The following is a 15,536-nucleotide window of genomic DNA, read 5'->3' on the forward strand; positions in this document are numbered from 1 at the left end:
GAAGCTGTTAGATATCAGATGTTTTCCAGCTGGTATCGTACGGTGGATCAAAATCTGATGGTACTTTTCTGCATTCATAATTCTATCAGTTTCAATAAGATATCGATGAGGATTTGAACCAAGAATTTTAAATCTGGATTCATCAGACTTGCTGCTACTGATTTTCAGTCCAGTTCTTGTCTAATTTGCTCTACTTCAGACTTTTCTCCCTTTTTCCTCACAGCCACCCTGCCACTGAGACCAATTCTGGTGGTCTTTGTTGGATTTTTTTTTTCCTATTTCTTAAGGACATAAAGAGATTTAACAGTATCTTAATATCTTATGGACACTTAAGATACTTCTGCTACTATCTGCTATAGATAATTTTTAGGCCTTCTACCTCTTGTTCTGTCTTCCACTTCTCTGGTTTCTTTAGTTTTTGTAAGGACACCCTGAAAATACTATTTTGACAGACATAAAACACTATTTTATGCCTGCTAAATTGTGCAGAGTTGGCAAAGTACAGACTCTCTGTACTTAGAAAGTCCAGATATTTGTTTAAAAATGTAGGAAGTAAAAGTAAAAAGTTGTCAGAAAAACTCTTCTTCAGTACAGCAGCAAAGTGTTTGCGCTTGGTCATTTGTTATCGTTGGCATTTTTTGTAGATTCAACTTAATAAATGAGGACATGTGTTACATTTTCTTGTGACAGGCCGCTAGTAACAAAGTGCCTAAAGATACAATTTGAAAATGGGTTGTTGCTAAGTTATCTGTTATGTGTAGACAACACTGCTTCATCCTGTGAGTTTTTTTATGATGATTCATAGGGCAGTGCTAAGTGGTTCTCTGCAAATGCTACAACGACTGGACTGAATAAAAGTGAAAAAGCAGCCAATGTCCTAAGAAAAAGTTCGAAACACATGGAGAACAGCTGTTCAAGAGCACTTGAAAAATGAGAACAAACTCTGGCAAAACACAAAGATGTTGGGAGTGGCTCTGGACTTTTGCGCAGTGCTGTAGGCACACACAGAGTCCCACGGGGACACAGGGTATCACCGTTCCCCTTCTAAATCCTCCTGTAATGAAGAGAAACTGGCACGAGTCTAAAAAGGTAACCATCCATTCCTTGCAGTCATTCAGCCAGGTCAGTGAATGCACCGGTTAGCAGCGGAGCGCAAAGAATGGAGTTCAATTGGCTTCTGTATTGTTTATATCAAGGAGTCTTGAAATGAGCCATATAAATGTCAATACCACTTAAATGTATGAAGATCATTTTGTTAAACAGACTTCTCATTAATCTCATCTGATTTCTGATTATTATAAAGAGCCAAATCCAAGCGGACTGTGATCTGTGTGTTATTCCAAGTATCCACAGCTGGCCTGAACATTAAGGTTAGCCAATCTAGACCTGTAGTCCATCTATTTGAGATTTTGCCACACACACAGACAGAGGCAGCGTCTTTAGTCCTACCTGCCTTTTATAAGAATTTTCTCATTAGTTAAAGCAAAAGAAAACCTCACAAAACTTGAATATGGCTTTCTGCTGATTCTCTAATTATTTATTTAACGCTACAATACAACAGTAAAAGTCCTAGTGATCTCTCACTAGGACTTTTACTTTGTGCCATGTATGCATGGCACAAAGTAAAGTTCCTCAGTATTTTTAATAAATGATATTTAAACATCTACAAAAATGCGAAGAAATGTTTAGCTTTAAACACGTTTCATGTCCGATTGTGACCCACACCAGATTCATGGCTCCTACCCGTTTGGCCTGGTTCATAGCTCGTTACTTGCTTTCATATCTGGGCCAACTTGGACTTCATTCCATTAAGATGAAGTGAATACAGTTCACTTAAGCACATTCTGTGTGCTGCAGCTACATCTATCGCCACGCTCTCACAGACGGATGAGGCTACATACCACTGATGTTCCTCTCACTCACTCGCGCACACATGGAGCATCTTACAGTTAAACTTTATTACACGACTACTATTACGTGACTAGATTACATGCCTCGCTCCTGGAGGGATCTCTGCTTGAGCACTCCAGGAGAGGTAAGCAATGGTCCCGAATCTCTTTCATTAAATCCTGATCGTAGAATGAGTTTAGCTTTAAACTGCCTTCTCTTTATTTGATTTTGGGACTATCTGGTAGTATTTATGCAGAAATGTAGCAAACTATGAATGGTTTATACATTTTTAAGCACTGCAATTTTCAAACCAAAGGTGATTTAAGATTTGATCTTTATTCCAAGTCTTACTTCATCAGCACAAAGCACTCACTGAAAGGTCACCAGTCCAAAGTAAAGCAATCACATCTGAGTCATGGTGGAAGTGACTGACTGCTTATAGTGACTTTAAAAATGCTTAAATCAGGGTGGCAGCTGTTTTGTAAGAGCTGCTCTCTGCTCCACTTTCCTTGACTTTTCCGGGGAAAGGTCATGTGCCTCGAAGGCATTCTGAGGGAAAACATCCCATGGAGCTCCCCAGAGAGAGAAAACTGTGCCCAAGAGAGCTGGTGAGATGACATGAAATGAGAAAGCAATCTTTTAAAATCCCACTTTAGTTGTTGTTCATTCCTCTGAAGACAGAAAAGGATGGGAGCCATTCAGGGGAAACCGCAGGAGGACAAAGTGTGTGAGGCAAAGTGTGTAATTTCGATGTTTGACGATATGCAAGAGCGGAAATGTACAGTGAAGTGTTTATAAAGGTGGAGGGCTTCAATTTTCAGATAATAAGAGCTCATTTCTTCATTCCTTCTATTCTCAGTGCCCGTCTTAGCGTGCATATATGTGTGCGTGTGTGTACCTGTAGCTTTCTCAGGGTTGTTACACATGAAGCAGAGCCAGCCTCCTTCCTCCTCACTGTATCCAAACAAGTCGAAGAAGCGCACCTCTTCTAGCTGGATCTGAAGGTTGTCCAGGTCCTGAAGGCAAACGGAAAGGAAACAAATACATGGAACAACTGAGCATCTCAAATACTAAACTGTCCTATTTAAACTTTCTATCTGCTGTGATCAATAGTGACTGCCTCCATCCAAAGCAGCGGACAGTGCACAAGAGAGATTAAGAACAGGATGCGGGCAGGGTGGAGTGGGTGGAGAGGAGTGTGACAGATGATTTGTAACATAGAGATAGCAGCAAGTGAGAAAGGGTAGATTTACAAGATGCAATGCTATGATGCATTGTTTGAGGTGGTGGCAATACCAAAAAGACGGGAGGCAGAGCTGTAGCTGCAGATGTTCATACTGGGAGTGACCAGGATGGATAAGATAAGGAATGAGTACATCAGCGGGACAGCTCAGCTCAGCTCCCATTTCTCTATGTAATGAGAAATATCACGGAGAGATCAGGCATCTGTGCTAAAGCAGAAGAATTTAACATTAGAAAAAACTGAGTGGTTTCCAAGAGGGATCATTGGAAGCTTTGGAATCTGCATGAAAAAGGAAAAAAGCACATACAGAAATTAGGCTCGGGCTGAATTAAAAAGAAGAAAGCAGGTAGAGGACGAGGACCAGCCGAGGACCATAAGATGACTTAGCCAAAACAGGAAGGTGAAAGTTACGACATCATTCTTAGATTTATAGTCTACATAGTATTTATTCATGCATTTAATTAATCAATTTTCACTTCTTTGTTTTTCTCACTGTTTTTTTACACTCTCTCGTATTATAAAACCCCTTGTGATTGAGCGAGCAGTGAAAGAAAGTCAGGCACAGGTTAAAGTCCCGAAAAAAGTCCCAGTTTTTTTTTTTATTTAACCCAAAAACAAAGGTGGTTAAATTATACAAAAAAATCAAAATCTTGGGCCCATAAAAGAGGTCAAAGTAACAGTACTCTACTCAAAGTTAACAACAAACAATACTGGTAACTCAAACAAACTGACCTCCCTAAATGAGACAAAGGGGAAACTTAAATAGGGCTGATCATCCCACATAAACACACAAAACCTAACTGAAACTAACATAACGAACTCCATTTCCCCCCCATGATCCAGAGCTATGGAATGAGCCAATTTGCAGTTCTCTATATAGGCTTGCTCCGCCCCCTTTTCACCTCTTGGCTCATCAATCAAGGGACCGGAGCAGCTGTAACTAAGGTAACTCAAAAAACAAAGAGAATAAATCATACATAACAGTTCAAACTAAAATGTGCGCACTTATTTTAGAATACAGTGTTGTGTGGATATGTGAATTCATTCTAAACCAAAACCAGTTATTTATTATCCTGTAAATTAAACCCACTGTGTGGCTGTAACTGCAGCCATCACATTCCTAATAGACGCCTGTGGCAACTGAACTTTAACTTTATTGTAGACTGTACTATTTTCATCCTTTATCATGCTGCTATAAAACAACAATTTCTTTTGTGGGATCAATAAAGTATCTACTTATCTAACTATCTGTCATAAATGTTAAATATATTCTTTTTAATAAAAAAGAATAAAAAACATTTCATTAAAAGATGTGTTTAAGTGGGTTAAAACAATCATCATGATCAAGTTCATGGAAGAATTCTTGCACTGATTGCTGCACTTTTCCGGAGCTTTTCCTGAGCTGCTGGCGTAGCTGCGGATTGCTGTTTTTATTATACTCGTCACTTTGTGGTTTACATGCAACACACAGACCCTTGCACGAAATGCACTAAAAGACCTTTCAAAGAGTTTACAGAATTACCGAATGACAGCAACATCAGGAAGAAGGAACACGAGAAGCTCGAGAAATACCAGGGGCTCACAGAAGAACTCGAGAAGATGTGGAAGGTGAAGGCAACAGTGGTCCCAGTGGTAACCGGAGCACTCGGTGCAGTCACCCCCAGGCTGGGAAGAGTGGTTCCCACTCCCAGGAACAACATTTGAGATCTCTGTCTAGAAGAGCGCCGTCCTAGGAACAGCTAAGACACTGCGCAGGCCCCTCAAGCTCCCGGGCCTCTGGGAGAGCACCCGAGCTTGAAGGATGAACCACCCACAGGGGCAAGCGGGGGATTTTTATATATATCTATGTTTTATTTAGATTATACTAACATTCCTGTGGTTGTTAAACAGCTCAGGGCATCAGCAAATACAAAATCACACATGCATAAGGGATTCTTAACTCTAAGAAGTAGCTACTTAACAAAAATCCTGAAAATATCAACTTTACATCTGTGTCAGAAGAGCAAACAATGGAAGACTAGACCCCCACCAGAAATCCCACAAGACCTCCTGCACATGGTAAGAGTTATACTTCACTTTGAATTCACACAAACACACTTCAGTTACACTTGACATATTTCTTTTTTTCTTCCTTGGAGAAAAACATGAAAATGATCGATCACTACCATCAGTTTTGTTTTGTTTTTTTACATATACCGTAGATTTTCCATAAATTTACATTATCTTTAACTAAAACCATGTTTCTGCAGTGCTGTTATGTGGTTTCCCAGATCTCTTTTATCATGATTGCACAGTTCAAACACAGAAACAAACCTACCACATACACGCAGCTCCAGGATTTCTCTAAAAACAGCTCTTGCACACTGATCATCAGTAAAACCTCTGACTTCAGCAAGCAGGCGAACAAATGCAGATGGATTTAAAAGACTATAAGAAAAAACTGAACGTAGCTACACTGTGCTGAGCTACTAGTGTGTTTTAATTTATCCCCCTTGATGTTAAAAAGGAAAGATGTCACATCTGATTTTTTATGTTATTACTACTTAAATGACTAAAAATGAAGGGGATTTGCCTGCAGATACAGATAAACCCAGACCATATGTGGTTTGGGAGAGACCGAACATCTGCGGGTTTACGCCAACATTAATATACTCATAACGTGCAGTGGACCGAGTGGTCTTCAGGAGATGTAAGCTTCAAAATGAACAAATGCAGAAAAAGATTTGCAAAAGAAAAGCAGGAGCGAAAGACAAGAAAGTTAGTGAAAGGATAAAAGAGAAGACGAGGAGATGAGAGTCGAATGGTATGACAAATACGTTACCCGACTGTTTTCGCAATATACTCTTTTATACTTGTACTCTATTACACTGCAGAGGTACCAAATATGTTAGAAATTACAGTGCACATTTTCCCCCCACACGTAGTTCCACTGTGTTTCATAATTACGCTAATACGTTCCTAATATGTTGCTATCTGGAAATATAGGAGAGCGTTTATTGTTTTAACTGATTATAATATGTTAGCAGGATTTAGCTAAAGTATCTAATGTTGGCCATCTGCAACTCCGGGCAGTATTTCCAGGAAATGTCAGTAAGCTGCACCTCTGGGCTTCAAACTGGCTCCAATGTAAACCCACAGTGGGTGTCACGACTTTTTACAGCCGTCTTTAAATAGCGTCAAAGGTGGGGTTATCTACCAAATGTTAATATAGTTAAAGAACCACTCCACCCGTTTTAAAAGGAGTGCTTATCAGGCTGTGGTAGCATTTGATTATATATTAAAAATATATGTTCATGCATTACAATTACAAATCAAATCTTGCTCTATCAGCAGTCACATCATCAATAAACACTAGTGACCTGCTTCTACTGGCAGCCATACATGCCTGTTTTCTCTTCCCATCATTCACCATTTGTCTTGGTTTTGTTTGTCTTTTCTACGTCTTTCAGATCTGCGCAGGCTTTTTTAAAAATGTTTTCTGTCTAATTTGTCCTTCTTGTTCTTGAGTGTAATCAGTGGTTTGCAGCTTGTTGTAAATCCACTGTTTTCACATTCACTGACAGGTTGATTTTGTTTTTTTCGGCCTAACGATGGCCTGCCTCACTTGCACTGACATCTCTCTTTGGGCCTCATATTTAAAATTATAGTTAAAATATATTAAACACTTTGAATCATATCAAATATCCTGAACAGTAAATGCAAAAATACCCCCAACAAATTGTAAAATTCCTTGAATTGAAGTTGGAAGTCTGCACTTCAATCACAAATTGGTGATGTACAAAGACAAAAATACACAAACCGCCTTTGTCCAGCAAATTATGGACCTGACCTGACCTGACCTGACGGTGTTGTTCTGTGGATGGATGAGAAACCAGAACGACTCGTGAATCGTGTCGTAGTTTAGACTCACCTGAATCTCGTCTTTGTTGGCTTTACAAGTGAAAAAGAAAAAGCAGAAACAGCTTTTCTACGGACCTTCAAGGAGCCAATTACTGAAATAGCTTTAACATCGTTTACCGATGACACAGCAAACCTCTGAAAAGCAGCAAGTGGAGACAGAAGCAGAGAGAAGATAAAAGGACCGGCTGTGAGTCAGAGGTTGAGCAACAGTGTCTAACAGTGAATGCAAACCTGACATCTGCTGCAAAATACAAGAAGAAATGAATGACCAACAAAGAAAAATGAGTAAGATCAGATGTATTTGCTTCCAGAGCCCATTACAAGAATGCCTTAAACTCCAGCGTATGTGTGTCTAATCAAATTATCGCAACTGAAAGGCCGCAATGCACGGAACAAACATCCAGTATGTGTTTTCAAAAGTGAGCTTTGATGCTGCTGAGGCTGGAGAGATGAATTTGCAGCCGGGCAACAGCTTGATGTGGACAAACATGGCCATGTTTGACTCATCAAGCCCCGAAAGGTGGATTCAATAAAGAGATGAAGAAACAATGGCTGGATTATGTGAGTCTGAATGTAATCTGTCTGTCCTCGCAGAGATTTCAAAAAAACCCCTTTGTGCACCTCTCTCTATCATTCCTCTCTCTCCTTTCATCATTTTGTTTAAGTTTACAATTATATTTTCATCAAGATGCGAGATTGCCAGTGCACATGGCTGACGGCAACTGCAACAATGCTCAATGTACCAAATCTGCAAAACGCGTCCTTGAGGTTGTTTTTGCCATTTAAAATCTTATCTTATTCATTTTTTTAACATAAATCCAGATATTCTAATAAACTGGGGAATGATAAAAGATTTTTTAAGAAGCCAAACTGTTATTAACTCCAGAAATGGAGGGAAAAAATGTGGTTGATGAGGTTGTAGGAATACAGTTGAAATTTCCGCGGAGAAAACTGAATGAGACTGAAGCAGGAAGGAGGAGGAGGAGGGAGGGGAGTGTACGTCTGGAGAAAGGTGAGTGGATAAGAAGAGGGAGTGTTGGGAAGGGGGAGTGGAGGAGAGGCGGACTGAAGCAATAAACAGGGACGTGCTTTATTTCTGTCCCTGCGGACTTTCATCTGCGGCTCTGTCTGGCAGGCCGGGGTCCTGACTATAAAACTCCTTTCACACGGGCACACGCAGAGGTCAGCTGTCTCCTCTACCCTTGTTTCGTCCCCGAGCATCTTTATCTAATCACAGCCTCGGCCCCATCTTTATCTTCGAGTACCCCGCCTTCCTCCCTCCTCTCCCTCCATCAAACGTTATCTTCACCACAGTTGTATCAACAAACTCTCACGCGCTGGGCAAACTGAGTGAAACAATACTTTTCAAGCACCTCTTTCCACAGACTTTGCTCTGTCTCCTTTCATATCTTGTGCCATGTCTTCCTCTCACTATGTAAGATAATCCCCACTCCTTAAGTTTTCTCCTCGGCAAAGTTTACTCCTTGCTAACTGCCCCTTCAGTTCCTCTCAGTTTCCTTTTCTCTTCATCGGCATCCCATCTGACCATCTTTGCTCCTCCCCACCCTTTCTGCTCCTCATTTCCTTCACTTTTATCCTTTTACATCTTTATTCTTTTAACTTTTTACTATTTTCCAACTTTATGTATTTGTAACTTATAAAACAAGTGTTATTAACTTGTTTAAGGTTTCCCCCCCCCCCCCCCCCCCCTCTTGCCCTTAGGCCCTCCATCCCCCCATTTTTGCTTCCACCAGCTTTTCTCTGTGTCATAAAACTACTAACCCAAAATGTCAGAAGCTAAACACAAGCCCCTCTTAAATCACCGAAGCCTTGTAAAGCCCTACGGTCTCCCTTTAAATCTTCCTGTCAGTACGGATGTAACTGGTAACCTTTTCTGTCTCACACATATAACAGCTTTCCTTGTCCCGCGGCTCTTCTCCTTGCTGTCAAATCATGTGCGATGCTGTTTGGCTGACAGTGACAGGAGAGAAGCTGTAGATCTCATTGAGGCGGAAAGAAAGAAAAGAGGCAGTGTGATGAATGTGGATGGAGAAAAGAGTAGTGGCTCTCTTTCTCCTCCTTACTCCTCTTAAATTACACCTTTGTTTTTTTTTTCTTTCACCTCAACACTAATTTTTCTTGTTTTGTGTTTCCGGATCACCAAAATCGAAGCTGTCAGCATCAGCATGTTTTTACATTCTGCTAAGGTAATTTAGTAGTGGTGAGCAAACTTGTTTAAGTCTACCGGTGCAGTGTTTGCCACTCCCCGTCAATGCTTTGCACTAAGTACATTTTAATGTGAAGGCAGTGATCTTAACCGTAACAATTAACAGTCCATTTACACAGTATAATTTCTTTCACAGACATTTGCACTTATGCATTGTTGGAATGTTGTGCTGAAACTTTGCAGACCCTTTTCTAAATTCCCAGGCCAACAAATACGGCTGTTTAATCAACGTCCACGGTGTTGTAGCTGTTCTTGGTGTTTAGTATCCTCGCCAAGAAGGCTTCAACATGCAGACTGGAGGAGTTGGGGACTGAGACACCAACTTTCTAATTGGCAGGCAATCCGATCTGCCTCCTGAGCCTCAACTAACTACTACCAAGATACGCAGTATACAGTAATGCACCAACTTTAGGCAGTGGTGATTATAATTGTCATTGCCACATGTAAATCGTTCTAAAGCCCAGGAGTCACAGTCACTGGGTAAGCTGGTTTTCAGAGGGTGAATGCTGTGATCCATGACCTTTTCTAAAAACTTAACCATCTAATTTTTTCTATTGCTTTTTAAAATTTCCAACAAATAAAAACAAAACTACAAAGCGAGTGAAAAGGAAAGACTCAGTGTGTCGAAACAAAGAGCAAAGCACAAAGATTCAGGGTCCATGTCAGGATACGCTGTGTGGAGTATGGTGGACGTTAGCGGAAATTAACCTACGGCGAAGGTTTAATGCTGGAACAATCAAAGAAAAACACAGTCCAGGCGCCATGAGGAAAAGCAAACTACAGTGGGCAGCACTAGGGAACACATTAGGGAACAATAAATACAAAAGGTAATGAAGCTACAGTGGAACAGGGAACAGATCAGGGATAACGTGACAAGCACAAGGTAGAAAAGACTACAAAAGTAAAACAGGAAAAAACTGAACATACTAAGACAGCGGTCCCCAACCTTTTTTGCGCCATGGACCCGTTTAATGTCAGACAATATTTTCATGGACCGGCCTTTAAGGTGTTCGGATAAATACAACAAAATAAAATGACACGACCAAAAAAATGTGGTATTTTGTAAATATAATAATAAACACAAATTCACTGTGTAATTGTGTAACTTTATTAGCAGCGTCCTCCTGAAATGCGCCAACAACATTGAGAGTAACGTCCTCCTCTCTGCCCCTTAATGCTCTCTGGTTGCTATGGTAACCCATAAATATTTCTTTCAAAATAAGACACACAAATACAACACGGGAGAAGACCCGGGGAAACCGAGTTAACGTAAAAATCCTGAAAACCATAAATTTCGCACCCGAGCCTCAACTCTCGCGGCCCGGTACCAAACGACTCATGGACCGGCCCGGAGGTTGGGGACCGCTGTACTAAGGTGATACACAGGGGCACAAGCGGGGAAGACTACAGGTTATACAAAATAAACATCAGGCAGAATGATCATGAACAAAACCAGAAACTGAAGCAAGGAACTACGACTCAGTGACAGTAATAAATGTGGCACACAAGAAAATACGCTTTTAAAAGAGTCTGACAGGCACCTGATAAAACAGCAGTAATTGAGTGGGAATGAGAGCTTACAGTTTTACTAACATGAAATAGTGAAAGTGAATGATCGTCGTAAGTTGTAAAGTCATTGTTGTTGTTGGCACGTACAAGTGATTTCTCTGACCAAACACAACAACGAGCGTGTCAGCTGAAGCACTGTGTTATCAGCATGGCTATATGGCCCATAAATGTAAAAGATCACTGCATGTGTAGCTTCAGGGTCTGTGTTTTTATAGGCCTCCAGCTAAAACAAACAAGAGTTTAATGTGATCTAATTTAGGACAATTGAGATCATCAGGAAAAGTAATTCGCTCGTGGATAATCAAATCAGACAGTGAGAGAGTGAGGTTGTTTACCCTATGGGTATGTATGTGACGCAGGTGTATAAGTGCTAAGCGCAGCTGTTTTAACATGTGGCGACATAAACGTGTCCACACACACTCCCAATTAAGTTTCCGTGATTGAACAACAAGAAAGCGACTGGGCAAAAAAGGGAGAGTTCAAGGAGAAAAACATGTTGACAAAAGAGAAAACAAAAGTTCGTCTCACATGTGATTATTCCCAAGACTTTTGGAAAAAGATTCTGTGGACTCATAAGACAAAAACTGAACTTAGTAGAAGGTTTGAGTCCCGTTACAGCTACCATAAAACTAACACAGCATTTCAGTCAAATGTGGTGCTGGCAGTGTGATGATCTGCCGCTGACTTCCTGTAACTGATGGAACCATGAATTCTGCTCTCTACCAGAAAATCCAGAAGGAGAATGACCGACCGTCAGTTCATGACCTGAAGCTCAATCACACAGGGGTTATGCACCACGACAATGATCCAAAACACACCAGCAAGTCCACCTCTGAATGGTTAAAACAAACAAAATGAAGGTTTTGGAGTGGCCTACTCAAAGTCTGGACTTAAATCAGATTGAGATGCTTTGGCACGACCTTAAACAGGCTGTTTATGTTGGAAAACCCTCCAGTGTGGCTGAATTAAAACAATTCTGCAAAGAAGAGCGGGTTAAAATTCAAAAGATGCATTGCCAGTTATCACAAACACTTGAGTGCAGCTTTTGCTGCTGTGAGTGGCACACCAAGTTATTAACGTTTAGAGGGCAGACAGGTTTGATTAAATAAATAAAATCATCATTTAAAACCTGCACTTTCTTTTTACTCAGCTTATCTTTGTCTAATGTTAAAATTTGACATGTAAGTGTGCAAAATATGCAAACAAACTAAGAACACAAGAAGAAGCCAAACACTTTTTCTCAGCACTGTAAGTGTACTTGTGTTTTTTCTGTAAGGGCTCCATATGGGAACCACAGCTGGTTGCAACCACAACACACGTTTAGAGAAAGACAAATAACAGCTGTATTTTCTTTGTGAGCCTAATTATTTCCTAATGAGCACTTAGCTTGTCACACATAAGAAGCGACAGCACGAAGAACACCACCCATTTCCATGTTCTCACCAAACCAGACGCACATATTCACCCCCCACACCATTCCCACCCACCCCCCCTCTCGTTCAATTGCTTTTTCTCAGTGTTTCAAATCTGCAAACACACAAACAGACATGATAAAGATGAGAAGACAGGGCGAACGGAGGTCCTGTATACAAAAACGTCCATTCAGTGCCTTCCATATCTAAACAAAGTGGGTGCTGACGCTTCCCTATCTTTATTTCTTTCTTTTACGCAAGCGATGACTTCATCTTCTCTGGTGGAAACAGATAGCTTTTATGAGGAAGCTGCATGATTGCGCACGCACACACACCCACACTGCGGTGGTCCAGTACCTTCTTGTGTGGGGTAGTCTGCTGTGTCATGGCCATAGAAAAGCTGTGAGCTCCTTTAAGCTGCGTCTTTTCCCAAAGAGAACCCAGTTTTTGGACACACTCGTCCCTGGTGCTGAGAGGTACGCTGGACTTACTCTAAGAGACAAAATACAAGAGCAGGAGAACAAAAACTAATTTAAAAACTGAGATATGGTTCAGATAAAGACACAAAAGACTGCACAAAAGCGTAAAACTATCCTAGTCAGTGAAGGTTCTCAATTATTCACCAATACGAAATGTTTAAGAAACAACATATTTCAGACCTTCAGGCAACCAAAGACCAATGACATCAGATGCACGTCTTACACTTACTAACACATTTGTGTGCTTTTACAGCGGGACATTTGGGTGCACCTGTAAATGTAACAACATGATGTGAATCCATAGATGCGGCTGTCGGCTGGTCAGGTTGAAGCAGGATTTGGCGTACAGACAGTAGTGACCCTTCAAAGGACAGGAGAACGAAAGCTTGGCCGCACAACCTCGACTGGAATCTGCATCACGAAAAGAGCAAAAATTATAAAATATTAATATTTACCAAATCATTCAAAATGATTCTCTGCATTTGCACGTGGGCTTGTGTATTTTCTTCGCTGCCTCCGGCAAACTTTGCTCAACAAACTGACGATACCAGTAATAATGTGCTCCGTGACAAAACGGATCCAAATGAGAGGTTTTTGGCAGTTATTTTAGTTTTATGACAAGCTTGTGAAACGTTGCAGTAAAACATGTCAAATTGAAAAAGTAACTGACTTTATTTATTTTAACTGGGCACTTGCCCAGAATAAAAAAAACAAACAAACTAGTATTGGTGTCTGCACCAACACTTGTGACACTACTACTGATATGTACTGCGAGATCTCTTACTTGGCTTCTCTATGTGATTACTGACAACACTAACTAAACTAAAGTACTGTGCACTCATTTCTTTATTTTTGCTAGGAAGATGGAAAATTGACAGTCTTGGTATTGGGATCGGTCTGCCAGGGCCTCCACTCCTGGCTGCCACCCAGCACACAATGCAGGCGACCCCTACGGCACCTCCTGCAGGTGCTGCGGCTGCAGTGATGCAGACGCTGTACCGGTCCCTCGTGGTGAAGAGTTAACTCTGAAGGGTGGCTGGCCTCTACCTTAGAGATAGGGTGAGAAGTTTAGCCATCCGGGAGGGGCTCAGAGTACAGCTGCTACTCCTCCACATTGAAAGGAGCCAGTTGAAGTGGTTCGGGCATCTGAAAAGGATGCCTCCTGGGTGAGGTGTTCCGGGCATGTCCCACCGGGAGGAGGCCCCCGAGCAAACCCAGGACATGCTGGAGAGATTATATCACTCGTCCAGCTTCAGATTAGCGGAAGAAGATGGATGGATGGAAGATGGAAATGGAATTTGTACAATTCTAATGAGTTTAAAAGTCATATTTGGTATGGACAGCTTTATTCTTCAACACAGCCTGAACTCTCTTACATTAGCTTTCTTATCATTTCTTTTTAGGAATAGTTTAAGATATTCAAAGCTCTTCCTTGGATGCTGGCTTTTCTGTTCTCTGTCAACATGGTCCCACACTGCTTCAATAGTGTTGGGGTCCAGACTCTGGGGAGGCCAATCCATGACATTGTGTGTTTGCTCTATCTAGGTATGCTTTCACTTCACTGCCAATAAGATACGTTCCAGATGGTATTGCATGGTGGCTCAAAATCTGATTTACATTCATAATTCCACCAGTTTTGACAAGATCCCCAACACCACTGCATAACAGAGCCTCCATCACGTTTTACAGATGAATGTAGACACTCACTGTTGTATCTCTCTCCTGACCTTTTCTCTGCACAGTGACAAACCAGAAATTTCACATCTGGATTCATCACTCTATCAGACCTGTTGTCACTGATTTTCAGTCCAGTTCTTGTGTGAGTTGGCATACCTCAGCCTTTTCTCCCCGTTTCCCCTCCTTAACACTGGCTTCTTGCTTCCACTGAGACTCGTCTGACATTTCTGATGAGGCTTTAGCATCAGAAATGGCCAGATTTTCTTTCAGATACTGTTCATCCTCTTCTGCCACTTGTTCTTTGTAATCCACTTATTCAGTTTCCCCAAATTATTTTAAGGACACACTTCATACTGCGCTCAGATCTGCCAAGTTTTCGGCTCATAGCTCTTTTTGAATCATATTGTTGGTGCAAAGATAATATTTTGTGCTTTTTCATAACTTCAGTGACAAAGAGCCTAACGATTCAATTTAAAATTGGTTGTTTGTCTGATCAGGTACAAAATCTGGTGTGAAACACAAGCCAGAAACACTTGTTTTTCAGACACAAAGCCTGAAGGACTGATTAAAAATTAGTAAAAAAAAATAATACTTTTGCACAGTGCCGTACATGAGCTCCAGTTTAGAAAGTCCTGCATTATACTAATGTACCCAGCTTTCAAACAAAAGAAAGAGAACGAGTAAGACTGACGATAACAACAGAATCCCACCCAAAAGGCATCATCTTTAAAACCAAGAGCAGCTCACGATGAAATCAGCAGAAAAACTCCGAGCAGGCACCCTGTGAGTGCGGCATCGACAAAAAAGCATGTGGACGCAGCGTGTTTTTACTGTGTCCATGTGCACGTGCAGGCGTGCAGAATATATGTTTGGACTGAGCGCTCAAACGCACTCTTCTGTGTAATCCTCATCCTGTGAGATGAAGGGTCAGCAGCTCATGGGAAGGTCAGCCAGGAGCATGATGACATCATCCAGCTGAGACCACCCGTGACATCATAGGCTGTGAGCCTTTGGGTGGATTCTCATTGCCAGCAGGACCAAATACTAAGCCATCAAACTCAAAGTACACAACTGCTGGTTATATTTACATTCACCTTCAGATTTAATCAATTAACCAGAGGCCAAAGGAGGAGTTTGTT

General features: G+C 41.2%; 1 protein-coding gene across 3 annotated transcripts in view; it reads right to left on the reverse strand.

Moving 5' to 3' along the window:
• veph1 (ventricular zone expressed PH domain-containing 1) overlaps window positions 1-15,536 on the reverse strand; it is an 86,377-nt gene that overhangs the window by 17,364 nt on the left and 53,477 nt on the right. For all 3 annotated transcript variants that reach the window (XM_084949878.1, XM_084949877.1, XM_084949876.1), the window contains 3 exons: window positions 12,992-13,131; window positions 12,599-12,733; window positions 2,789-2,906 (listed from right to left, as the gene is read on the reverse strand). In XM_084949878.1, coding sequence (XP_084806004.1) covers window positions 2,789-2,906; window positions 12,599-12,733; window positions 12,992-13,131 — 393 coding nt within the window. The remainder of the gene's footprint in view (window positions 1-2,788; window positions 2,907-12,598; window positions 12,734-12,991; window positions 13,132-15,536) is intronic.

This window comes from Perissodus microlepis, chromosome 14 (assembly GCF_051167445.1).
Source record: "Perissodus microlepis isolate ML-2025 ecotype Zambia chromosome 14, ASM5116744v1, whole genome shotgun sequence".
Classification (NCBI taxonomy): Eukaryota; Metazoa; Chordata; class Actinopteri; order Cichliformes; family Cichlidae; genus Perissodus; species Perissodus microlepis.